This window comes from Cibotium barometz, chromosome 5 (genome assembly GCF_041138505.1).
Source record: "Cibotium barometz isolate CiBa-2024 chromosome 5, ASM4113850v1, whole genome shotgun sequence".
NCBI lineage: Eukaryota > Viridiplantae > Streptophyta > Polypodiopsida > Cyatheales > Cibotiaceae > Cibotium > Cibotium barometz.
Genome location: NC_141050.1, coordinates 35725628 through 35752567, shown reverse-complemented (window position 1 = coordinate 35752567; position 26940 = coordinate 35725628). Strand labels below are relative to the sequence as shown.

Genomic DNA, 26940 nt, shown 5'->3' with positions numbered 1-26940 from the left:
CTTCACATTTTGGAGGACATAGAAGCAATTGCCTTCTCATTTCCCTTGAGTGTGAGAGCCAAAGTCACCAGGAGACTGAGACCACTCCATGAGTAGGGAACAGACCACTCTTTGTGCTTGTGTTATGATGCCATGGAGGTAGCGTGGCCTCCAATTCGTGGAGGTGGCCTAGCCTATTGATGGATCTTTTTCTCTACACCTCCTCTTGAATTGGAATGATTTTCAACTATTCATCTACTTTCACCTCATGTTTCTCATCGAGAAAGACACTTATAGGCACCTTCACTATCCCAAGATATTTCTTGAGAAGAGGAATGAGTAGAGGCCCTTGTACAATGGAACCACATAGCCCCACCACCATTCAAGGTTACTTGGAGAGCAACTTTTCCCTCGAAGGACAACCACTACTACTCCCCTCAAATCTAGTGCCAAAGGTGCAGTGGTGGTGGTTGATGGAGTCTACAGTCATTGCATGCCAATCACTACTTCTTGAAGGTGGCTGATGGAGTCTTTGGCCATTGCATATACCACCTCATCTTCATATCAAGAGGATTGCCTCATTGAGCATTTAAGGCTTTAGCAACACCTAATTCCAAATTAGTAGAACCAGTGGAAGAACCCTTGGTGTTATTAATACAAGGAGGTAAAATTCATTCACTATTCTTGGGAATTGATGTTGATACAAATTATATGACAATAAAATCTTTAGAACAAGAGTAGGTGAATCCTTACAATTCTTTAAGGAACTTTTAATTGGTTAGTACAATATTAAGTTCGTCTCCCCACATTCTCATGTCATGTCTTATACTTAACACACATATCAATTGGGTAAACTTATACTTGGCTCAAATCTCAATTGGATAGACTTATGTCACACATCTTAGTTGGGTAGGCTTATGTTTTTTTGTAGGCTCATGTAGACTGGTAGACTCATGTCTACTAGGCTCACATCTAATTATCATGGGACCACGGACTCATGTCCCCTAACCCGAGAGGTCGGGGCACATCTGACTATCATGGGACCATGGGCTCATGTCCCCTAACATGAGAGGGGTTTTATTCTAGTTTTTAAAGTTTTTTACAATTTCTTAAACTTGATAAGGGATGTTTAATACTCCTAATACTAATTAATTATGTTTATATGTATTTCAAGAGTATTTTTAAATTATTTTAGGTTGATTTTACATGATTTAATGCTACCATTTGAAAGTAACGCATAAACAAATCTCACAACTTTCTCACTCTAATCCATACAAAATGGAGCTTGTAGCTTATGTTTTCAAAATGGATTACACTCCTTTCACAGTTTTAAAGCTATTTCTTGGCTTAACCTCGAGGGTGTACTTTTAGAAACAACATGCGTTCAAAGTATATGAAAGAATATTCTTTCTATGAATTTTCACTTAATAAAATGACCCCCTTTTTTTATATAAACTTGGCAATTGTTTTTTTCAAAATGCCATCTAAAACCCCCTTATGTAAGTAAATTTCTATAAATGTTTCTCAAAAACTTAGTTTTAAAAACGTCCCCTAATGATCACACGTAACAGACTTACATATCTTTAAGTGAACCCCCCGAGGGCTTAACACAACAAAATCTTAGCCTTTTGGGCTTCAAAATCATGCAAATTCAAAAGAAATTATAATTTTTCCCTTCCAAAGTATACAAATAGAATGACCTTACCTACTGCAAACAAGCTTCAAAATAGAATTAAACAACAAATTAACACTTCCAAAAACTCCAAAACCGAATGTCTTTTTTGGAGTGTGACCTCCTAATCAACACTGAACATTATCAAATAATCCCAATAGATTGGAATTGACAAAAAGACAGTGTGAGGGCTCTGTAACACCACCAAACACCACACAAGTGAGAGATAAATAGGTACAAAGATTGGGGGCTCCCAAACCACCTGTTCCAAAAGCATTTACCAACCCAAATGATATCATCAAAGTTTTAGTGAATCAAAATACGCTTAAATCAACAGCTCCAACTTATTTGGAGGGATGAATGTAGCCCCTTACTCTTCACAAACTTCTAGCCTCTCGAAACCCTAACAAATCCACTTTCTTATCTTCTTATGACACACCTGTTGTTGCTGATCTCCCTCAAATAAATTGTACAATCTAGGAAACCACTTCATGCTAGCAAACCATGCTTGATCCCTGTAGCCAATCCAAACCCTCTAGATTAATGAAGTTGGACCAAAACAGACATAGCTTGATAACTCTTACCCAAGACATACAAGATTCAGATTTGATAATCAATAACCCACTATTCAAACATTGAACCAACAGATATAAAACACTTAGGACTCTCTCACAGCACAGAACATCGATAGCACCACGCAGAACAAACTTCACCTTAGGTCTCTCAACTCTTCTACTCACCTATAGGCTCAGCTCTTTTTGTCTTGTGCTGTGTTCTATGATCTTCCAACATCCAAGCTTCTTTCCTTAACCCCCAAAGAAACACGTTGCTTTTTTCTCTGTCCCCTGCTGCTCGGCACCCTTGCATGCCAAAAATAGTAACATCATCCTCTTGCTATTCTCAACTGCCAGCTCTTGATCTTCATCCGACTAGTGGTACCCCCTATGCTGCTAAGTGGACTACCACTTATCCATGAATACTAGATGGCCATGGCCATGGCCATGTATCACCCCTATGCACATGATCAGCTATGAGCCTTTCTCAGTATCATCATATGTACACTCAGTTACCTCATCATCTCTTCATCATAAACATGGTTTCACTATGTACAGCCATCCCTTCTTAGACAAACTCCCAACCTGCCTATGCTATCATATCAATAAATCCCATGTGAGTGTCAGATGAAGATGACCATGCATCATCATCTTGGACATCATCCACCATAGCTTATTCTCATCCATTGCATCATAAGTTCACACAAACCATCCCATGTCATTTCCATCTCCTCGCTCCAAGACCTGTCCAAATCACACCATCAGAAGCTCTCATGGCTTCTCCTCCTCTGGGCTTGCTCAAGTACTAGCTATGCATCCATCACAAAACTGCTCCTCACATACAGCCCAACCCCCCTAGTGGAACACTTTTAAGTGTTTCACAACATTCTTGTACTCTGAAAAACTGACCCTTCCACCTAGATCAAAAGGGAATATATACAACTACATTCCCTACAAATAGACTACTACCACCAGGATCAAATGGCCTATATATTTGGTTTGCATCCTCCAAGACATCACATCTGATATGGGCTTCAAAGGTTCCCTCTGCAGAGTTGTATCCCTATCAGAATTATGGACCAAATAGCACGGCCCTCCCTACAAACATCTTCCTAACACACAACGAACCCTGCATCTCCCTGATCAAAACTCCAATCAAAATCTTGAACTCTCCTATACCTCATACAAGCCCACTTCACCTCGTCCTGCACATACTCATTATCATAGTCGTCAGCACCATCAAAAGAGACTCCCTAGCATCCAAGAAAACTCGAGAAACATACTCATTAAATTTCCAAGCTGCCCTAGATTACTCACCAGCACACAGTATCCAGACAGCATCAAACACAAAAATTGAGGCATCATAAGGAATAGCATTCCATAGAAGAGCTTCATACCTATCACACACTGCATGCATATCTTTTGCAAAAGCGCCATATTTATCCACTCACCACATGCTAGTGGCTTAGCAATGTCAACACATTGTTATGAACCCCCAAATCCTCTGGAACATTGGCATCTTCATGAGCATCATCAGACGATAGTCTAACAAACAAACATCTGGACTGCATTGTACCTGAGACAAATACATTTGTATCTCATTCAGTAGTAGTGCATGACCCACCATGCAAGGCAAGCACTCCCTGCACCCACAGTCCTCTTGATCCTCTCCACAAGCATGGCATCTTCCATTGTGCCAAGGTCTTCCTCCATGTGATTGTCTTGATCCAGCCTTGCAATTACACATACAATATGCTTTATCTCCCTGACCAATGCATCCACACCACCTAACAAACATATCCCCAACAGCATCCACACCACCTAACAAACATCTCCCTGACCAATGCATCCACACCACCTAACAAACATATCCCCAACAGCATCGCAACAACCCTTGCCAACACTATTATGCTCACACACTGACACCATCTCATCCATCTCATCACAACCACTTGGTTGGACATCCACACCACCTATCTCCAAATATTCAGCATCAACTGCAGCAACACCCTTCATCGCAACCTCTTCAAAGTAAGCAGGCAATATCAATATCATCAAGGAATGTACTAACAAAACATGGAGAAGCCTCTTGTAGCACATCTTAAACACACACATCATCATCCACGTCACTATCTGTATATTCATCCACATATGACTGCTCATCCATGCTAGCATCATCATTACCTGTATCATCATACAAAAGCAGCTCTGACATACTCTCGACTTCACACTTTGACATATCACAAGACAAACCTGTAGACTTCACACTAGCATCCTCTGCTGAAGCAACCCCCAACTCAGGTACCTGTGATATCTCGAACACACTAGGGACCACCTGCCCCTCCATAGTAGACTTACCAACCTCTGAGCAATACTCCATCACTTTGCCAGCATCTACTACCTCCAACTCTGGGTCTATAGCCATACAACCTGCACTTTCTGTAGCTTCACAAACACACTAATCCAATGCCTTTGCATTAATTGTTGGCATATCACTCACACATTGATCCATAACATGCACATTGCTACTAGCATGGCATAAATTAGGAAAAACAAATGTATCAACTCTACCTGGCATAGTGGGTGGCATACACAAACTAGTTCTCCATCTCATCTTCCTCTCTTGGTACATGGCAATCTTCACATCTTTTGCAAATGTACTTGGATCTTTCAGTTCCACCTTCTCCTTGGATCCTTTCATGCAATACTTCAATAAACTTGTCCTTCTTCAGAAAGTCAGCACGAACCTGGTTCTCCCCCAAAGTCTTGAGTTTCTTCCTCCATACAACTTCAAACCTACTAACAAAGACTGCCATCTCTTCATCCTCTCCCTAGTTTAACCTATTTAGCTTTCTCCATAAGTCCTGAGGAGTATTTGCTTTCCCATATCTTCCTTTCAGGGCCTCCTTCAACCTATCCCAACTTCCTCTTTCAGCATCTGAAGCTACATCCTCAAACCACTCCCTGGCTAGTCCTTCCACCCACCATCTTCAACTTGTAAGATCCCTATTGTTGTTTAGAGTAACCAGCTCTCGGGGGGGGGGGGGGGGGGGGGGGGGGGGGGGGGGGGGGGGGGGGGGGGAAAGGGGGGGGGGGTGTTGGGGTTGGGGGCAGCACTTATTGTAAGATGTTTGTATCACGTGCGTTCAAGGCCCCTTTTAAAAACCCCTATGTAAGCATTCTTAAGTAATTGTTAGTATCCCCTTTGTATTTTTTTACAAAATTATAAATTCCATTTCTGTAAATGTATTTTTTTGAAGAAAACTTAAAAAATATCCTTTTGTAAAGAGGCACATACGAACACATTTCAGCTATTTAGGTAGTGTTACCACCCGACCTTAATCTTAGATGTGAATTTGAAAAGGGTGGAGTGCATGGATCTCAAGATGGGGGGTGCCGATGATCGAAAAATGAGGTTCGAACGGCCCATGTTTGCCCCTGGATTGGAACCACACAAAGAAAATTATGAGATGATGTATTAGTAGATTTGGGATGTTGGAAGATTTAAGGGAAGCCATACCACACCTCCATTGGATGCACAGTTTTCTAGATACACTCTATTTTGCATTCAGTGATCCGACAGTCCAAAGTTTCGGATAGCCCATGTTTCGCCTTGCGATTTGGGACCACACTATTTTAAAAATCATGAGCTGATTTAGGAGTAGATTTGGGATACCGAGAGCTCTGAGGAAATCCATACCACACTTTTATTGGATGCATGATTTGCTAGATACACTCTATTTTGTGTTCAATGCTCTGGCAGTTTAGAGTTTTGGACAGCCCATAGTTTCATCCATGATTTTGAACCACGTAAAGAAAATCATGAGCTGATTTAGTAGTATATTTGGATGTCGGGAGCTTTAAGGGGAGCCATACAATACCTCCATTGGATGCACTATTTGCTAGATACACTCTATTTTGTGTTTGGTGGTCTGGCAGTTCAGAGTTTTGGATAGCCCATGTTTTGCCTCGCAATTTGGGACCACACCTAAAGAAAATTATGAGCTGATTTAGGATATTGGTAGCTTTGAGGGAAAAAATAGCACAACTCCATTGGATGCACGATTTGCTAGATACACTCTATTTTGTGTTCGGTGGTCATGCAGTTCAGAGTTTCGAACACCACACGTAAAGAAAGTTATGAGCTCATTTAGTACTAGATTTGGAATGTCAAGAGATTTAAGGGAAGCCATACCACACCTCCATTGGATGCACGGTTCGCTAGATACACTCTATTTTGTGTTCGATGGGTTCTGACAATTCAAAGTTTCGGATAGCCCATGTTTCACTCCATGATTTGGGACCACACCTAAAGAAAATTATGAGCTGATTTAGGAGTAGATTTGGGATATTATGAGCTTTAAGAAAATCCATACCACACCTCCATTGGATGCACGATTTGCTAGATACACTTTACTTTGTATTCAGTGGTCCGATAGTTCAAAGTTTCAGATAGCCCATAGTTTCACCTGTGATTTGGGACCACACATGAAGAAAATCATGAGCTGATATAGGCATAGATTTAGGATGTTGAGAGCTTTGAGAGAAGCCATACCACACCTCCATTGGATGCAAGGTTTGTTAGATACCCGCTATTTTGCATTTAGTGGTCCGGCAGTTTAGAGTCTATATAAGAGTTTCAAAAACAACCCATGTTTTGCCTTGAGAAGAGTTAATTTAGCTATTGTATTAGATTTGGGATTTCAAGAGCTTTAAGGAAAGCCATAACACACCTATATTGGATGCACGGTTTACTAGATACACTCTATTTTGCATTCGGTGGTCCGATAATTCAGAGTTTTTAACAGCCCATGTTTTGCCCTGCGATTTGGGACTACATTAAAGAAAATAATGAGCTGATTTAGGAGTAGATTTGGGATATCGAGAGCTTTGAGGGAAGCCATACCACACCTCCATTGGATGTATGGTTTGCTAGATACACTCTATTTTGTGTTCGGTGGTACAAGGCCCCGCACCTTTCCGAGCATGTTTGATGGGCCGTCAGACAACTACAGTGCAAAGTATGTCCATATCTTGTAATACAGGACTCAAAACAAAAGCTCAGTGGCTTGTGATGTATAGGTTAGCTGTCTTAGTAGTTCTTTTCAAAATCCGCATCCCATTTGGATGCCATTTGCTCCAAAAAATCCCCAAAAAGTGTCATCTACACCACTCACGAGGCATGTTTTGATATCCCAACAGATCTTCAGAAGACCATATCTCCTAGTTGCGATGTCTGAACTCAACACTTTATAGCTCGAAATGTCGGTCTTGGAATTCTCTTCAAGCTCATGTCAACACTTCCCACGTTGGATAACATTAGGTCCCTATTGTTTCAAAAAAGGGGCGGCTGTCCACAGCAGTACGTGCGCTTATTTTGGAAAGTAGCCATGTGTAGATCAAGATAGATATGATCGAGCCGTCTTAACAAAGTGGTAGAACATATGATGGACTATCTATAGACCCATCCCCACTCTAAACAGATATTTCTGGCAGATTCTCTAATGTCCCTAAAAATGGGCACTTGTCAATTTCGATGATTTTAGTCCATTGCATGGTTGTTTGTTTAGCATACGGAGCAAACTGAATCCGATGATGCAGTGTTTGTTGATACCCCAGATCATACTCAAGCAGTGTCTACAATTCTAGTAATCATTTGTACATATTCAAATAAGTGTCCATGTATACATGGATTCCATGACTAGGTCAGGTTCAAGCTTTTGTTCAAACAGGTCAAATAATCAATGTCCAGGTCATGTTTAAGCCTATATGTTCATCCATTTTAGAAAAAATTATAGCATGCATATGTATCCAGCCTTAGGAATACATTTAGAAGGATTTTAATAATGTTTAGAACCATGGAAAAGACCACATGCAACTAAAACTAGAAAAGGCTACCCCAAAATTAAAAAAGTGGACTATTTTGGGCAGCTTGCATGAAGAGAACTCCATGAGTTCTATTTTGATGAGGGAGAGCTACACAACTACATGCAGAGTGCCAGAGAGAAGAGATTTGCAGCCTTCTTGTTGTACTGAGTGTGAATTAGGTTTTCTCCACATATTTTCACTTGTTATGATCAATATACTTGCATCTTCTTATTGCTGAATTCTCAAATTTTATTGCTGCGAATCTGGACAGTAGCCTGTTTCATGCATCTTTGGGTTGTGTTTGAGATTTCTAGTCTCTAGTATAATTTGGTTGTGTCCTTACCTAAATATTGAACAATCTTGTGCAAAAAGAGTCAAATCTGCAAGCTGAATATAGCTCTTGATAAACCAAGGGCACAAAGTCTAAAGGTGTATTGGACAATGTTGGATATGTATTGTCTGTGAAGAATTGTCTATGAAGTGTGGTCTGTGAAGAGTGGAATTTGTTGACAACTGGTGTTGTGCCGATCTTCCTAGAATCTCAGGGGTGTATAAGATTGACTTTAGGACTTGAATTCAACTCTTTTTTCCCTTTCTCTACTTGGTGTCTTCTTGTGAGTTGTGACAATTCAACAGTCAGATTCTAGGGTTGTGTGAAGTAGTGGTATGGAGCAGAAGTGGAACCAGAGGTGAGATATAGTAAGGAACATGGTCTAGAGAGTGGAATCTATGCAAATACAACTTCTACAATTGGTAAAGTACATAAGGTAGGATCGAGGTTTGGTATTGTTGCTTGTTTCCAAAATTTCAGCATGGCCAAAGTGCCCTGTTCCAACCCTATTTTCTCTCTATTGGAAGTGAATTAGGCCGCAATGTTTGGTGTGGAGTATGTCTATATAATATTCTTGAATAATACCAAGTCTCATAAGATTTGGAAATCAAGGGGTGAAAATTGCCTAGTTTGCCACTACTGCAATTTTGAACTGCGTAAGGCCTAGTGGATCTTATTGACTATTGGAGGCCTTCCCCTGGGGTGATTCACATGAAACTTGATGTGAGAGTCTAAGACATGCCTATGGAAAGATTTTAATAGTTTTCATCACTTCTGGGCCTACTGAGAAGGTGCAATAGTGGAATTAGTGTCTGGTCCAAGTGTCAGAAATTGCTAAAGCTACGGACATGTTTGTGAACTGATAAAGGGCTTACTAAGGGAATTTTGAGTTGGGTATCATGCACGTAAAAAAAAGGTAGGGAACTACTCCTATCAAGTTTGGTTGGATTTGGACAAGTGAAAGTGGTATTGGACCACTCTGTAGGTGAAGACAGTTTTTGGACTGTTTTGGGTTGTTTGTTCCAAGTAGGCACTATTCTAAGGAAACCACTAGGTTATGGCAAAGGCAAGCCAAGAACTTTAGTTGGGATAGTGTTTTGTGGTTGTATTTGGAGTTGGTGCCCCAAGTTACCTGATCTTATCAAGCCCTCTTGCAGTGCTAGCTAGCTGTAGCTAGTTTGTGAATTGAAATAGCTCTCAATGAAATGTCCAAACACTGAACGGCTTGGTTGACTCATCATATGCCATGTGGGTACAAGACTCCACCCCTTTCTGAGCATGTTTGATGGGCCATCGAACAGCTGCAGTGATCTGTGGGTCACTTTGAAGCCAAGCCAAGTATGTCCATATCTTAAAATATAGGACTCAAAACACAAGACAACTGGCTTGAGATGTATGGATGAGATGACCGAATAGAGCTTGTTAGGTCACATCCCATTTGGATGCCATTTGCTCCAAAAAACCGCTGAAAAGTGTCCTCGGGGGACGGCATGTTTTGGTATCCTGTCAATTCTTCATCAGACCATATCTCCTAGCTGCGATGTCCAAACTCAATGCTACAAGCTCAAAATGTCGGGCTCAAAAGTATCTTCAACCTCATGTCAACACTTCCAACATTGGATGACATTAGGTCCCTACTATATCAAAAAAGGGGTGGCCGCCCACGTGGCTGTCCACAACAATACTCATGCCTATTTTTGAAAGCTGCCATGTGTGCATCAAGAGGGATATGATTGAGCCGTTGATGAGACCAGGAAGCCTACCTCTATAGCTCTTGTATTGGTCCTCACCACTGTTACCCACTCCTCTGAGGGAACCACAACCAAGCAAAAAACTCTTCTCAGACTCACCTCTCCCAGACATATATACAACTTCAAGACAGCTGCCAGCCTTGATCCTCATCTCCAAACCTCTCTAGGCTTCCATATTAGCAAGAGCACAATATCCTAAAAAAGTCTAAACCCTCTCTTGTCAAAAGAACTTCTCAATTGTGAACAACAGCACCAATGAATATGGCCACTACACCATGTGTCAAGCAGCCCCAAACCAGTCCAAAACAACCCTCAGCACTTGGTTTCCATCTAGCTGAAACCCCACCAAAGCTTTCCAAGGCTCTGCAGGAGCAAGAACAGAGTCCCCTCAGAGTACTTAGACCATCCCTTGCCAAAAAAACCTCTCCGTTGTGGACAACAGCCCTGTAGAATAGAGATCCCACATAGTGTGGAAGCAGTCCGAGCCACAGTCCTGTTTCTTGATAGCTGACAACCCTCCCACCAAGTTTCAAATGCTTCCAGGCTTCAGTAGGAGCAAGATCAAAGAGTCCTTAGAAGGTTGGACCATCTCTTGCCCAAAACACCTTTCAGTCGTGGACAGTAGCCCCTAGGGAATATGACTCCACATAGTCTGGAACTCCAAAACAGCCCTACAGCCCCCTTTTCAACCAATTTCCAGACATATTTACCAAGTTCAAACCTCAACAAACTACTACAGACAGTAGGTACACATGATGGCCTTGAAACATGTGCAAGGGGCACTTCCCAGCCCTTTCAAAAGAGGTGCAGCAGCCCTATGGAAGATTGATGCTTGAACAATAACAAACAGAGTAAATCCACTCTTAAGACCTCCTATTGACCACTAAAAGAGCATGGAACCAACCCAAACCCCTCAAAAAACATAGATGCAATGGGTAGTATCTTCTGTCCACAATAGGGGAAGCAGTAAATTGAGAGAGAACCACTCTGTAGGGGATCTATAACCTACTGGAAACAGAGGCAGTAGGTTGTATCCTTCACAAAGATGAAGAGAAATTCACAAGAGAACCATACTCAGAAAAACACCGTATGTGAATGATTATTACAAGACTTATACAGTTCAATTCTCACACAGAAATTAGAGCATGATACCACTGAAGCTGCAAACTAAGAAACATAGAAACATGGGAGAGATAGAGAATAAAAACACTCAAACAAAATAGTCTTCTTCCACACAAAACACTTCTCTTACAAGCTTTTTCACAGTTTCTTCAAGATCTGGCTCTTCTGACCTCTCTCTCAGCTGCAAGATGCCCACACGTGCAAAAGCTCCTCCTTTACTAAAAAAATTACGATGACCAGCTCAGCTCGTAGCCTCTCCTTTTCTTAACTAAAACTGGCAAAGGCTAGTTTATTTAAAGGTTCCATGCGTACATCAAGATAGATATGATTGAGCCGTCTTAATAGGGTGGTAGACCATATGATGGACTCTCTATAGACCCATGGCCACTCTAAAGAGATATCTTTGGCTGATTCTTTCAAGTCCCTAGATATGGGCACTTGCCAGTTTCATTGATTTTAGTCCACTGCATAGTTGTTTGCTCAGCATATTGAGAAAACTGAACCCGGAATGTCTAACCACTGAATGGTCTGATCGATACTCCGTCATATGCCATGTGGGTACAAGTCCCACCCCTTTCCAAGCATGTCTGATGGCCGTCGAATGACTGCAATGATTTTTGGGTCACAAAAGACATTATTGGTGCTTAGAATACAGAGAACACACGAGTTTGCTACCAAAAGATACAACTAACTTCACGTTACCCCATTTACATTTGGGTTGCTGAAGTCTATCTGAGTCACATGACCTGAAACCAATACCATGTAGAAACCTATTAATCCTACCATACCAAGCCCTTGGCGCTTGCTTTAGTCCATACAATGCTTTTTTAGGTTGCACACCCTATCTAGATACATAGGATGTGCACCTCGAGGCTGCTGCATGTACACCTCTCCTGAGAGGTCACCATTTAGAAATACATTTTTAACATCCATCTAATATAAATTCCAACCTTTGGTTGTAGCCAATGAAACAGTTGCCCTGATGATAGTCATCCTTGCCACTAGACTGAATGTTTTCTTATAATCAATGCCATGGCAGCCAGCTACGCTACTGACATGCACTTGGAGCTACCCCTAAGAGCAACCATGTCGGGTGCTACCTCAAACCATCCTAGTATCCTATTAGAGAGGTGCTTTATGCAGGCAAGGATAGCTGGGATAACGTATGGAAAACAAAGAATAAAGAATTTTAAGATCAAATACAAGAATGCAAGTGGACTTTCCTATTTAAGAAGATGCTATATGTTTGGGCTGGTAATCACCATCTTGTATCCTGGTGGATGGAGGAAATAAAAAGAGGTAAGTTCTTAGAATACTTATATTCTATTGAGATTAACTAGTTGATTAAGTTATGATAAATTAAGATTGTGTTCAATCAGTCTTTTAAACAAAAAGTAGAGTACCACCCTTGTTTGGATATATTTCTCCTGGACATAAGGGAAGAGAATGAAAGAGATGTTCTCTCACTTATAGCTAAATTGAATCGGTATGCCATTGTTTTTTCATAGTCTATACTGTTTTTGTTATTTTATTTTTCTCAACTCAAGTAATAGCACTTTTATAGGATGAACAAGGTGGACTACATTCTATTAACATCCATTGACAAGATCTATCTTATTCAAGCATCGGGGATATCAAATAAGGAAACTATACTTATGCATGCATAGAGTTTAAATAATCAGTAGGTGTGCAAAGGTTTTTACAAACATAGAAACAAAGGAGGTGACCTTCTTGGTATAATTTTCCTTTTTCGATCATGGCATAAATCATATTCTAGGTAATAGTATATCAATTTCTGAAGTATAAAGCTATATAGAAATGCAAGATAAATATACTTAATATGTATTTATCTATGTACGAGAAGTACCTTTCTGCCACTAGAGAGAAATCTTAAAAGATTCTATCAGCACAATAAATAATTTAAAGATAGGTGGAGAAAAGCGTACTACAAAAATGATCCCACCTTGAAGATGCATACAAGGAAACTGGTTGTGGTAGCAAACCTAGAAATAAGGAAAGATTAGTTTAGGTAAAGTCTCTCATTTTATGTGATATGTAGATTAGTTTTCACTTTTAAACTCGTATTAATGTGATATTTAAATGGTGATGTAGTCTAGTAGCTCAAATTAACTGGGATGAGAAGTGCCTCTATACCCTATGTGACTGCACATTGCCTAAGGAGCACAAAGTTAGTATTTTGTCAGTAATGGTGTCCAACAAAAAGAATAGGTTACAATTGTTGTTGAAACTTCCGAGATGTAAGATGTTAACTATGCTATATATTGTTTAGCTATATTTGTGGTCTATTAAGGTTTGATCCAATGTTCTATATATTGTTTAACTATATTTGTGGTCTATTAAGGTTTGATCTAATGTTCTATGATTTAGTTTTTGCTTGTAGCTAGCATTGAGATTAATGGCATGTCTGGCTAAAAACTAAGGTTTTGTGGCATTAGATTATGGAGTACAACATGAATCTTATCACATAATTAGAGGTGTTTACAAAAGGTGAGGTTTTCCAAGTCATACACAATAGACACTATGGAGCTAAAGTGCTTTCATTATTATCGCTTGTTCAAGGAGTGTGTTAGGAAGATAAAAACATTCTAATCGATCAAACAATGTCCTTGGATTAAACTGCTACCAAATGAGCTATGTACAGGTGCATGTGTGCGAATTTATATGGTCATCGCTTTAAAAAATAATACACAATTATTTTCTTATATAATAACATGTGGACATTCACAAATGGATATATGAAAAGGAGGTTATGGCAAAATTTTCTTAAATTTTATGGAAATAAGTTTTATCTTTATGTTATTCAAAAAGAGTAATCACCTCCGTTTGTGTATTCTAAAAGTGTTATTTTCATTCTATGCATAAAAAGATGCATATTGAAAATATTTTTATTATAAAAGCGTTATTTTGATTAGAATTAATTTCTATGCATAGAAAGATGCATATTGGACATATTTTATTATAAAAGTGTTACTTTCACCAATATTGATTTTTATGCATAAAGTGATGCATAAAAGAATTTTTTTTATTATAAAAGTGTTACTTTCACCAATATTGATTTTTATGCATAAAGTGATGCATAAAAGAATTTTTTATTATAAAAGTGTTACTTTCACCAATATTGATTTTTATGCATAAAGTGATGCATAAAAGAAAGTTTTTAATTATAAAAGTATTACTTTCATCAAAATTGATTTTATGCATAGAAAGATGCATAAAGAATTTATTTTTATTCCAAAAGTGTTATTCTCATTAATTTTGATTTTATGCATGGAAAAGATGCATAAAGGAATTTATTTTCATTTCAAAGAGTTATTCTCATTAATTTTGATTTTATGCATAGAAAGATGCATAAAGGAATTTATTTTCATTTCAAACGAGTTATTCTTATTAAATTTTATTTAATGCATAGAAAGATGCATAAAGGATTTATTTCTATTTCGAAAGTGTTATTTTTCTTAAAATTATTTTCCTTAAAATTGAATTTATGCATAAATAGATGTATAAAAGGATTTTTATAAAAGTGTTATTCCCACTGAAGTGATTTTTATAAAAGAATGAATGGATGGATAGATGTGATGTGAATTGATAAATGTGAATGAATGGATGACGTGATGTGAATCAGATAAATGTGAATGAATGGATGGATAGATGTGATGTGAATCTGATAATTGTGAATGAATGGATGGATAGATGTGATGTGAATCAGATAAATGTGAATGAATGGATGGATAGATAGATGTGAATCAGATAAATGTGAATGAATGGATGGATAGATGTGATGTGAATAGAAGTGATGAGATGTCATGTGAATCAGGATGTAAATGAATGATATGGGATGGAAGTGGATGTATGTGAAAGGATGGATTTGGATGTATGTGAAGAATGGATGTGGATGTATGTGGAAGAATATATGTGGAGTGAATGTGATGAATATGAACGAGAATAGAGGCGATGAGATGTGATGTAAATTGGATAGATATAAATGATTAGGGATGTGAATGAATGATATGGGATGTGAATGAATGTGATAGCCTGTGAATTGAGATGTGAATGAATGATAAGGGATGTGAATGAATGTGATGGCATGTGAGTCAGAATGTAAATGAATGATAAGGGATGTGAATGAATGTGATAGCCTGTGAATCGGGATGAGAATGAATGGTATTTATAGGATGTGAATGGATGTGATGTCATGTGAAACGGGATGTGAATGAATGATATGCGATGTGAATGGATGTGATGGGATGTAAATCGGGATAGATGTGAATGAATATGATGTGGTCTGAATGAGATGTGTTATAAATGAATGTGATGTGGTCTGAATGAGATGTGTTTTGAATGAAGGTGATGTGGTCTAAATGAGATGGTCTGAATGAGATGTGATGTGAGTAAATGTGATGTGGTTTGAATAAGATGTGATGTGAGTGAATGTGATGTGGTCTGAATGAGATGTGACGTGAGTGAATGTGATGTGGTCTGAATGAGATGTGATGTGAGTGAATGTGATATGGTCTGAATGGATGAGATGTGAATGAATGTGATGTGATGAGATGTGGATATGGGTAAATGCGAGTGGATAAGATCTGATGAGATGTGGATATGGGTAAATGCGAGTGGATGAGAACTGATGAGATGTGGATATGGGTAAATGCGAGTGGATGAGATCTGATGAGGATATTTGAGGAAAGAAGTGATGAGATGAAAAATGATGTGATTGGATTAGAATGGGAATTTATATGAAATGAATGTGGATTAAGTAATCTTGATGTGAAAAGACGAGAGTTCGTTATAGAAATTGTAGTTATGACCTGTTTTTAAATGACTCTTTTATGTCAAGAATGCTGGGGAAGCATTTTGACCATCTTGTGAATGAGGTCGCATAAAGTTGCAACAGCTGACAGAGAGTCAACGGAGGATGTCTCATGTAGCAAGGTCGACCGAGGTCTTGACCAGCTTCGGTTCGATTTAAATGGTGAGCTTCCGGTATGGTGGATGAGGGACCAAGGAAGCGGCCTATGAGTGAAGCGCTAGGTCACCTGCGAAGGATCCTAGAGGGTGCTGACTATACGGTGCTCGGGCTTTGGGTCACCGACGATACCCACACGTGCGTCTTGGAAGATATTGGAACAAAGTGTAAGAGTTATTTTCTAAATTCGGGCATGGATCTGGTTGATTGACCTTGCTGCGGATGAGTCCATGGCTCTTTTATATGGATCCGTTGGTTGATCTTGCTGATATTCTGTTACATTCCCGTAACGCCGCTCTACGGGCGTTACCACAAGAGGGGACGGCCTCTGGCTCACCACCCAGCCATAGAGGAAGAATGAGGATTGCCCCTCAACCCCCAGGCTATATAGTGTGTGGCCTGCCGTCCACACTAGCCTGGCCGCCCATGACTCCGCATGGGCGTCCTCTCCCACTGAACCCCGGACATGGCCATCCGGTCTGCCGTCGGTCATAGGCGTTACAGCCTACGTGACATTACCCCCCCCTTAAGAAGAGTTTTCGTCCTCGAAAACAAACTGGGGAAACCTTTTGGAAATTGCACTACGGCGTTCCCAGGTTGCTATTCCTCATCCCTATCTGTCCATTTAACAAGTACCTCCTGGTAAACTTTATGTCGGGTTTGTCTGTGACGATACTATAGAATCTTTTCAGATTCATGTGGTATCTTTGGTGGCTCTATCAAGTCCACTAAATCTTTGGAGAAACTACGTTCTCTAACCCGTGAACTGATTTCTTCAGTTTACTGACATGGAAGACAGGATGGACTTGAGAACTCTCCGGTAACTCAAGTTTATATGCTACGTCCCCAATCTTCTTAAGGATGTTAAAAGGACCACAATATCTCGGAGAAAGTTTATCACACTTTCCCGTTTTCATGGTTTCTGACTGCGCAGGAACCTTGAGGAATACAAAGTTACCTTCTGCAAAGGTCACCTTTCTTCGTCCTTTATCCGCATAAGTTTTAGCGCGATCCTGAGCGCTACGAATGCTCTCTCGTGCGGCTCTGAGCATATCATTCATATCTTCAAGGAAATCCTTGACAGATTGAATCTTCTCCTTTTCTAGGCCTACAGCCATCGGAGATCTCGGCTGGAATCCATACATTAACATGAATGGTGTAAATCCAGTCGTCGCTGAATGCTTGGAGTTGTTATAAGCAAACTCCAATATGGGCAAATATTCTTCCCAATTAGATTGCTTCTAACTAACATAAGAACGCAACATATCCTCTAGAATTTGGTTAAGTCTTTCTGTTTGACCATCAGACTCCGGATGATCTGCCGTACTCATACCAGAGTAGTATCCAACTTTTTGAAGATTTTCCTCCAAAAATGACTGTTGAACTTTTTATCTCTATCCGACACTATATCTGCGGGCAGGCCATATAGCTTGTAGAGATGTTCAATAAAGAGTTTTGCCAACTCTGGCGTTTTTACAGTTTTCTTCGTGGCGATAAACTTTGCCAGTTTAGTTGTCCACTACTACCCACACCGAGTCATTCCCTCGACTCGTCTTGGGTAAACCTTATTAAATCCATGGAAATGCTTTCCCATTTCCCTTGAGGAATCTCCAGCGAATGGAGTAGTCCTCCAACCTTAAGACGTTCTGTTTATTGACCTGGCACTTACTGCATTTCAGCACATAAGTCTGGACGTTCTTAAACAAACTAGGCCAATAAAACTGTCTTTTAACTAGTGCATAGGTCTTCTGAATCCCAGGATGACCCGCACTTGGACTATCAAAACTATACCCCGAAGACTCGGCTAGCCTCTCCGGACTAACTCTCGCCTCGCTACCCGCCGCACCTACGGCCAGTCTCTCCGGACTAGCATTACGTGCCGGCGAGGAAGGTGGGTGCGGCTGTGACAAAGTGCGTACGCGTACAGCGCGCCAGACCTCTGTAAAGACAGGATCATGCTCACACAAGCCATGATTTGGTATTTCAACCAAAACCTTAAGGCAAATTTCAACCAAAACCTTAAGGCAAATTTCATGCCTTGATTTTGCATCATGTCATTAGCACAAAAGCTAATGTACTGGAGAGCACTCTAGTAGCGCAAGTTCTTAGACTATGCTACTAGATATTTGTAGACTACGCTACCATGTTGCATCACCAACTTGTTAAAACTTCTCCTTGGAAAGCTCTACGGCCATAGGAGAAATAAACCTAGAGACAATCTAATCATGCATCACAAGGATTAGTTCCAAAGCTGAGAGATACTTTCTCTCTTAGAGTAACATCTTTGCACAAGCATATGCTCTAGAATCTTGTTGAGTTTCTAACTACCATCAATCTACGGATGGTTAAACTCCACTCTAACTCAGAGTAAATGTAACTTTTTTGAAAATTTCCATTCAAATATAACAATCAAACTTCCTATCTCTTATGCTATACTATATATGCGAGCAGATCATATAGTATGTGGAGATGTTTGATAAAGATTGTTGCACCACTACGGGTGTCTGGAGTTACATCCAATCACTTACAACTCTTTGTTGCTATTACCAGACACATCTTTTCAAGTATTGTCTGGACTCACACAACTATTCCAGTTTATGTGATATTTGAGGGTATCCCTCCTTTCCCTCAGAAAGGTTTTTGTCCTCAAAAACTGTACTCTCAAGCGGACTACGCGCTAGTGTCATAGGTCCAAGAACAAATCTTCTAGACCGTGTTTAATATCATATGTTATATTCTTGAGTCCTTCCAAGAAACTTTTAAACATCTTGCAACGAAGATGTGGTATAGTGTCTACGCACATATGGTGGTACTATTGATAAACTGCTTTGCAACAGATCAGTGGTTTCACACTTGTAACAAAGTGCTTCATTGTTGCATATTATTGCCCTTCATAAGCGGTTCATACTTATGAATCATGTGGGTGGGTTGTACCATCTATCAAGAAAATTCCAAACTACAAATAACCACATTATCAATCCACGCATAATGACTGAGCTTGCTGCGAAGCCATAGGTTGCTAGATAATTGATGGTAATTACACAAGCCCAATGTCTCATTACATCATACATTCAATATAAATGCAAACATCACAGTACTTCGTGATGATGAACTTAGGAATTTCATCCTATCCCTGTTTGGTGTTGGTATGAAGTATAACTATGAGAACATTATTTGCTGCCTCCTCATCATAGCGGCAAAGCTACCTACCCATCACAGGTGGCAATCTCTACCAAGCTATAACCAATGACTAGCAAATAAACGAGTACTCTTGTAAGAACTTCATAACCATATCTCACACCCAACTCATAATCACTACGGATTAAATGCCAGGGCTTGCAAAATTGAATGTTATCTGATAGGTAGAGGGGATCATCAAACTACGGATGACCTCGACAACTCACTAGGACTAGTGATGTGTAACTTTAAGTTACTCCACTCTCCTTGCTTATTCCATACCATCGAACAAATCGGTCCCTCGATTTGAGCAACGTCAACATATTTATGAGTACCTCGATACTCATGGATTGTGACCTTCGATAATTTAAAATGTTAATCTAGAGTATCTTTCACTCGAGGATCTTAATTTTATTAGCAGTTATGTATTAGTAGTGAGTAACTACGTACCCACTATCATCACACTAGTAGCTCCATACTAGTCTGTGAGTAACTCCGTACCCAATTGCGTACCTCCCCCGAGTGGGAGTACCATATACAACCATCTATAACAAGATGCTTAAGTCACTTGCTGCTAAGAAGTGACTACACAAATTGACCCCTCCATTGCACATTGCAGTACAATTTCTGGTATTACAACACGAATTTTTGGACGTCCTTATCATAGAGGTCAACTTAAAAACTAGTGCATAGGTCTTGTGGAGTCTCAGCTGACCTAACCACACCACTGGTGACTTCCTACAAAAAATGTGGCGCCGAAGTCACCACCTATGTACTTTAACTCCGTAAAGTACATGGTCTTCATCTATCATTTATGGAATGTTGTAAAACATTCCTGCGATGGATTTTTATCACCCTGAAATTATTGTGCACTATTTTAGTGTGAAGAGCTTTTTTTCTGGGTACCATGGTTCACCCCAAGCTCATCTGTTGCTAAATTCTCCAATTTAACAAAAGATATGTCTGCCTCCGAACACTCCAGTTCAGCCCCAGACTTTGAGTTTACTTCTTAACACTCCGATTAAGTCAAAACTCACCAGATACAGTAGGATTTACCACTAAGCTCTCCGGCTTAGCCTTCTATCCTAACTCAGCCCAAGTTTATGTACACTTTATATGTCGGATCCGATTAAAACAACTAGGCTCATCTGGAGTGAGATACTACTCACTATTGCCATGTAAAACCTTATTAAATCCTAGAAATGCTCCACTCATTCCCCAGGGGTCATACGACTTATAGGGTTTACACGCACATGAACTTTGTAAGCAAAATAGCCGGTCATGCAATATTACAATTGCTTATGTAGGAAAGTAATATATTTCCCAAATTCATATGGTAGCAACTAAAATGTGCTCACAATTGCACACTTACGTTGAACATAGGCAAGACTACACTTGCAAAATGCTATAGGGCGTCCCCCATGCATGAAACTGTCCAACCAAACTAGTCTTACTGCTAACCTCTAGATTTAGATCACTCCGGAACTAAATCACTCTGTTAGCACTAGTACACCATCATGGTCTTGCTACCTAGAGCTTCTCCGAACTCTGTAACTGGGTTTTATCCCAACTCATGGCTATATTTGTAATTGTCAAAGTTCAAATTTTATCTTGCACACTTTATCACTACGGACAAGTGTACATACAGCCTGCCAAAGAGTCAAGTTACATGCACAAGCCTTGGCGTCCCATTCCACCAAGACTACAATCGATTCCGTGAGAATTTGATGTCCCATACCATCAAATTACCGCCAAACCAATTGATGTGACATATAAAAAGGCTCTTTCCCCCCTCGAAAGATCACCACAAACTCTCGAGCAGTGGGATGTCGACGCATGGCAATAAAAAGAAGAGAAAACCATGCTAGTAAGTTTAAGAACAGTTCTCTTCGATCACTTCTATAAGGGCATTGAGCATTACATCTCAAGACTATACCCCTTCAGATTTACCTTTGATTTATACAAATCAATCCTAAATCTGCTATTATTATCTAGGCGTACGCTAATCCTTCATATTAGTACTCCTAGATAAACCATTCAGTTGAGTACTCTAGCACCACTACTAGCCCCTTTATCCCAAGTAATACACACCTTAGGGATTACTTTTACCAGGCAATCACGTGACTAAATCAAACTAGTCACCACTCTCTAGGCCCAAGTAGTGACACTATTTTGTTACTTTTAACAAGGGCCAGCTTGCCTCTACGGGCCAAGGCCTTTTATTGCTACAAACAGTAAGCAACTTGTTTGGACACGAGGCATAACCACATCAAGACTACGCTTGTACATGGTTCTCATTTGCCAAAGTTTATCACAATCTTCGAGCATCTGTTAAAAGATTGTGAAGGGTTATGAGCACTACGGCTCAATTAGGCTTACCTTGATTTTTCGTGATAAGCACTTCATCTAATTTGGCACAACTGCGCCATTGTTGGTCCTTTTAGCCCGAGTTAAACACACCGCGGTTTCAGATTTACACTATAGCCAAACTATGTGACTTTGATGGTCAATACTAAGTGTATGCTCAGCTTAAATTTAGTCTCTCCGGCTTAAATTTAGTCTCTCCGAACCAAATGTGTGATCACCACATGTGTTATTCTCGAGGTGCTACGGTCATAGACGTGTTCACTAGGCACAACGGCTATAGAACGACTCTCTCTCAAAGGACTCGGCACTACGGCTGTGGGATTTGTCTTTTTTTTTTTTAGCACGCGACGCTACGGCCGTGTGCGGAGTCTCTTTCGTGGAAAACGGGCACTACGGCCACACGGCACGACGGCCGTGTTGGGTTTGTTTCATGGGGTGTGTCTAGAGAAGAACACATTTGTTTGTCACCACAGAACAAACACAAATTTGTCCGAACAAAACTTTAACTCTAGCAAGACGACGCTCGCAAAAGTGTAAATTGAAATCTGGCGAGGCTACGCTGCCAGATTCTTCATAACAAAAATAAAAATGGTTGAGAGGCTGTGCCCTGCCAGATCTTTCCTCCCCATTCAAGAGAGGATTCGTTTGAAATTTTCTCATTTTTAATTTCATAAAAATGAGCAATAAAAATATATTTAAAAAAATATATAGGTTTTTTAACCCTTTTTTTTTCTTTTTTTTTCTTTTTTTTTCTGGCCGTTGCAGCGCTGGTTGGCTGCTGTTGATGGCGGGCCGGTTGGCTGCCGTTGCCCCTGGCTGGCCGACGTTGGCTGGCCGCCGCCGCCGCCTGGTTGGCTGGCTGGCCGACCTGGCTGGCTATGCAGCACAGGCGCCCCCTTCAGTCGTGGCTTTCGCTCGGGCAATTCTTCGCCTTTACAAGACAAGCCCCTTCAACGCAAGGTCTTCGCAGCCTGGGCTGGCCATTTGCCCTGGGCTTGCTTCGCCCCACACACACGGCGCATTACTAGCAACGGGCGCTCTTCGCCTCCAGCAGCATCTCCACACGGTGGGTTTCCTTCGTGGGCTGGTTTTCGCCTGCCTTTCGATTTTCGCTGGGGGCTGCTCTTTGCCCCTTCAAGGCGGGTTCCCCAGTCAGCCCCTTCAAGGCGGGTTTACCCAGTCAGCGCAAGTCTTGATGGGCTCTGCGCCCCCCCCTTTTCCACACAGCTTCAACGCTTGGTAGACCTTCACGCAGAAAATTTCAATCGTATAGAAAAAAAAACGAAAATTGCTTACTTGATTTTCCTTGCTGTGTGTGACGGGGAGAGAGAGAGAGATAGAGTTCTTCCCCTCCATTCTTCCATGGCTGCCTCCCTCCACACCCCCCATTCGAGATAAGGGTGAGAAGATTGTGGATGAAAACCATCGACGAGTGGGCTCCGGTCCCCCGTTCACGCGTGGACTCTCACGATCCCCTCGAACCACGCTCTGATACCAGTGTTACATTCCCGTAACGCCGCTATACGGGCGTTACCACAAGAGGGGACGGCCTCTGGCTCACCACCCAGCCATAGAGGAAGAATGAGGATTGCCCCTCATCCCCCAGGCTATATAGTGTGTGGCCTGCCGTCCACACTAGCCTGGCCGCCCATGACTCTGCATGGGCGTCCTCTCCCACTGAACCCCGGACATGGCCATCCGGTCTGCCGTCGGTCATAGGCGTTACAGCCTACGTGACATATTCAATGGAGATTCCATTTTGATATGTAAATATATTGCCGTTACTATGAGCTAGGAACTATCGAAAAGCCCCTGAGTAGACAGGTGGTGAGCCTTCTGGTTGCCAATGATGCCATAGGTACACCGATGAAGGAATGGTTGGAAATCAGGATTTAACCAGAGATTTTGAGGATTATGATCAGTGACACCATGGTTTCATTAAATGATTGTTTTTAAAGATAGCTAATTCTGTGAAAAAGGCAAATTCATATTGGGTGTGTAAGTGGTGTGACTAGTTTAAGTTTGCATGAATATCCGGGCTAGGGGGGACACCTGGGAACTCTTTTCCTTGGTACTCGAGACAAAACCTAACCAAATTCCTCCCATGACTACAGTGGTTGGGCGGTTGGCTAACCCATGGGACTGGATGGGGTTAGGCTGGACTGATGGATCCCTAAATTGAGACTCAATTCTGTTATGGTACGATAGATGAAGTAAATCCCGGACAAAAATTATTCTATGAAAAAGAATCAATAGCTGTGCCTCTCAATGAGGAAAAAAGCGTTGGTCTCTATGATCCAAGTGCAATCTTTTTTGTGATTTGACTATGGGACTTACGGGTTCGTTCAGACCAGTTCAGTTAGTTAAGGCTTTTGACTACGTTAGAGAAAAGTTATCCTGGAGGAATCGCCCGTGCTTTCCGGGCAAGGGAAGTTTTTTCGGGTTCGATTTTGGAAGAATCGATGGATTAGTCTCTTGTCCGAATATCCGTGGGCGAGGCCCCGAGTGTGGAACCCTACCCCGTGCAAGAAGTGCTACTTCCGCTCTGCTAGCACCCCTGAATTTGTTGCGCGGTGGGGACATAGATCTCACAGCTGGTATCAGAGCGATTTGGCTAAAGTGGATCAACCGAGAAGCCAAGAATGCCATAAATTTATGAAGTAGAAGTAAAAGGTTGGAATTGTGTGATGAAACTCATACAAATTGATATTTAGAATGAAATTCCTAATTTTATAATTGGGTCTTCAGATGGAAGTACTGCAATTGTATGGAATCCCTGACTTGCTTGAGGCCTAGACATGATGGTATTTACCTTATAGTTCCAAGGACCGTGTTGACTACCCATATATACCGAGGGTATAACTGCAGCTCTTTACTGGTAATATATACGAGTAAATCTAAGATCTTGAAATTATAAGCTAAAATGCTATCCAGATGATGAATTCGAATGTGATTGATATGATTTTAAAATTCTGGTTGAGAGAACTGATGAGTTGAATTGGATCCTGATTGAAAAATGATGACTCCTGAATTTTTGGTTAAAAAGCGATAAACTGAGCAAAACCACAATGAGGATGAATGGGATGAGTCCCTGGTGTTAATGTTCGTAACTGGAATGATGATAATGACTTCAACAAATCACTATGAGATTAGTGGATTATGCTGATAGATTGCTACTATTAACTCTTGACCCAGTGGATCAAGTTAAGGGATGGCAAATTAAAAATCTATAAAATTGAAATCCCCCATGGAGTACTGTTCAGATGGAAATTTCGATCTAATAGACCATTATTGTGTTAAAGATATGAATGATATGTTCTGAATGAATTGTTATCTGATAATGAGAGTATCTTTATCCCACGATTCTGTGGGGAGCCGACCTATCTAAAGAACCCCAGAATCAGATGAATTAAAAATCGAAATTGAATCATAAATAAAGGGACTTAACAAGATGTTTCGTATTGATAGGAACTTGGATCGAGGTTGTGATAACCCCCAACTCGATGAGGAAGAGCTCGACTTGGATGTTCATAAAACTCTTCATAGTTCACAGCGTGGGCCTTTCAAGGGTGAAGGGAAAAACTTGGGTGAGGCGGTGGAGAAGTGGATCGAAGCAATGGATGAGTACTTTGATGTCACCGGGTACAATGAGAAGAGCAAAATGGCTCTTGCAAGGTTGAGGATAGTAGAAACAGCCAGAGTGGCATGGAGAAACCACTGCGAGACAAACCATCTGGATCAGAATACCCAGACATGGAATGATCTCAAAATTTACCTAAGGACGAGGTTCTGTCCTTCGAAAACAAAGATGAACGAATTCTTAGAGTTAACCCAGGGGAGCAAAACTATTGAAGTATATCACCAAGCGTTTGCTCTCCTCCTCAAATACTCGCCACCGCTGAATGAAGAACAGCTGATGGCCAGGTTCATTTGGGGACTGAACGAACCTTTGAATATTTTGGTGAAGAACACCAAGCCAGTTTCCATGGCCGAAGCAGTGCGGATGGCGAAGGATTTCTCCAAGACCTTTGATGTCAAGGTCCGCCCAAAGCCAGCACCATCACCTTTGTGATGAGATGTCATGTGAATCAAGAGGTAAATGAATGATATGGGATGGAAGTGGATGTATGTGAAAGGATGGATGTGGATGTATGTGAAGAATGGATGTGGATGTATGTGGAAGAATATATGTGGAGTGAATCTGATGAATATGAACGAGAATAGAGGCGATAAGTTGTGATGTAAATTGGATAGATATGAATGATAAGGGATGTGAATGAATGTGATAGCCTGTGAATTGGGATGTGAATGAATGATAAGGGATGTGAATGAATGTGATGGCATGTGAGTCAGAATGTGAATGAATGATAAGGGATGTGAATGAATGTGATAGCCTGTGAATCGGGATGAAAATGAATGGTAGGGGATGTGATGTCATGTGAATCGGGATGTGAATGAATGATATGGGATGTGAATGGACGTGATGGGATGTAAATCGGGATAGATGTGAATGAATGTGATGTGGTATGAATGAGATGTGTTGTGAATGAATGTGATGTGGTCTAATGAGATGTGATGTGAGTGAATGTGATGTGGTCTGAATGAGATGTGACGTGAGTGAATGTGATGTGGTCTAAATGAGATGTGAAGTGAATGAATGTGATGTGGTCTAATGAGATGTGATGTGAGTGAATGTGATGTGGTCTGAATGAGATGTGACGTGAGTGAATGTGATGTGGTCTGAGAATGAGATGTGAAGTGAGTGAATGTGATATGGTCTGAATGGATGAGATGTGAATGAATGTGATGTGATGAGATGTGGATATGGGTAAATGCGAGTGGATGAGATCTGATGAGGATATTTGAGGAAAGAAGTGATGAGATGAAAAATGATGTGATTGGATGAGAATGGGAATTTTTATGAAATGAATGTGGATTAAGTAATGTTTTTTAATGTGGAAAGACAAGAGTTCGTTATTATAGAAATTGTATTTATGACATGTTTTTAAATGACTGTTTTATGTCAAGAATGCTGGGGAAGCATTTTGACCGTCTTGTGAATGAGGTCGTGGAGACCTAGCTGATAAAGTTGCAACAGCTGACGGAGAGTCAACGGAGGACGTCTCATGTAG

At 40.7% G+C, this 26940-nt stretch overlaps 1 protein-coding gene across 3 annotated transcripts; it reads right to left on the bottom strand.

The window, feature by feature from the left end:
• Window positions 1-1752: 1752 nt before the first annotated feature.
• LOC147638418 (uncharacterized) lies at window positions 1753-11938 on the bottom strand. 3 transcript variants are annotated; one of them, XR_015265874.1, is made up of 4 exons: window positions 11408-11938; window positions 5543-6674; window positions 3603-3781; window positions 1753-2166 (listed from the first exon to the last, which is right to left on the bottom strand). XR_015265874.1 is itself a non-coding variant. In XM_086798348.1 (3 exons), exon 1 carries the CDS (start codon window positions 4628-4630, stop codon window positions 4307-4309), a length of 324 nt encoding a protein of 107 aa, XP_086654474.1. In that variant the 5' UTR covers window positions 4631-5228; the 3' UTR covers window positions 1753-2166; window positions 3603-3992; window positions 4064-4306. The 3 variants fall into 3 exon arrangements, 2 of the variants coding, with proteins under 2 accessions (XP_086654474.1, XP_086654473.1); XM_086798348.1 differs by lacking the exons at window positions 5543-6674; window positions 11408-11938 and adding an exon at window positions 4064-5228 and having other exon boundaries at window positions 3603-3992; XM_086798347.1 differs by lacking the exons at window positions 5543-6674; window positions 11408-11938 and having other exon boundaries at window positions 3603-5228.
• Between the last annotated feature and the right edge of the window lie 15002 nt (window positions 11939-26940).

Coding starts and splice junctions, on each gene's coding strand:
- LOC147638418 (XM_086798347.1), bottom strand. CDS start 4,630: ATGGCTATAGACCCAGAGTTGGAGGTAGTAGATGCTGGCAAAGTGATG.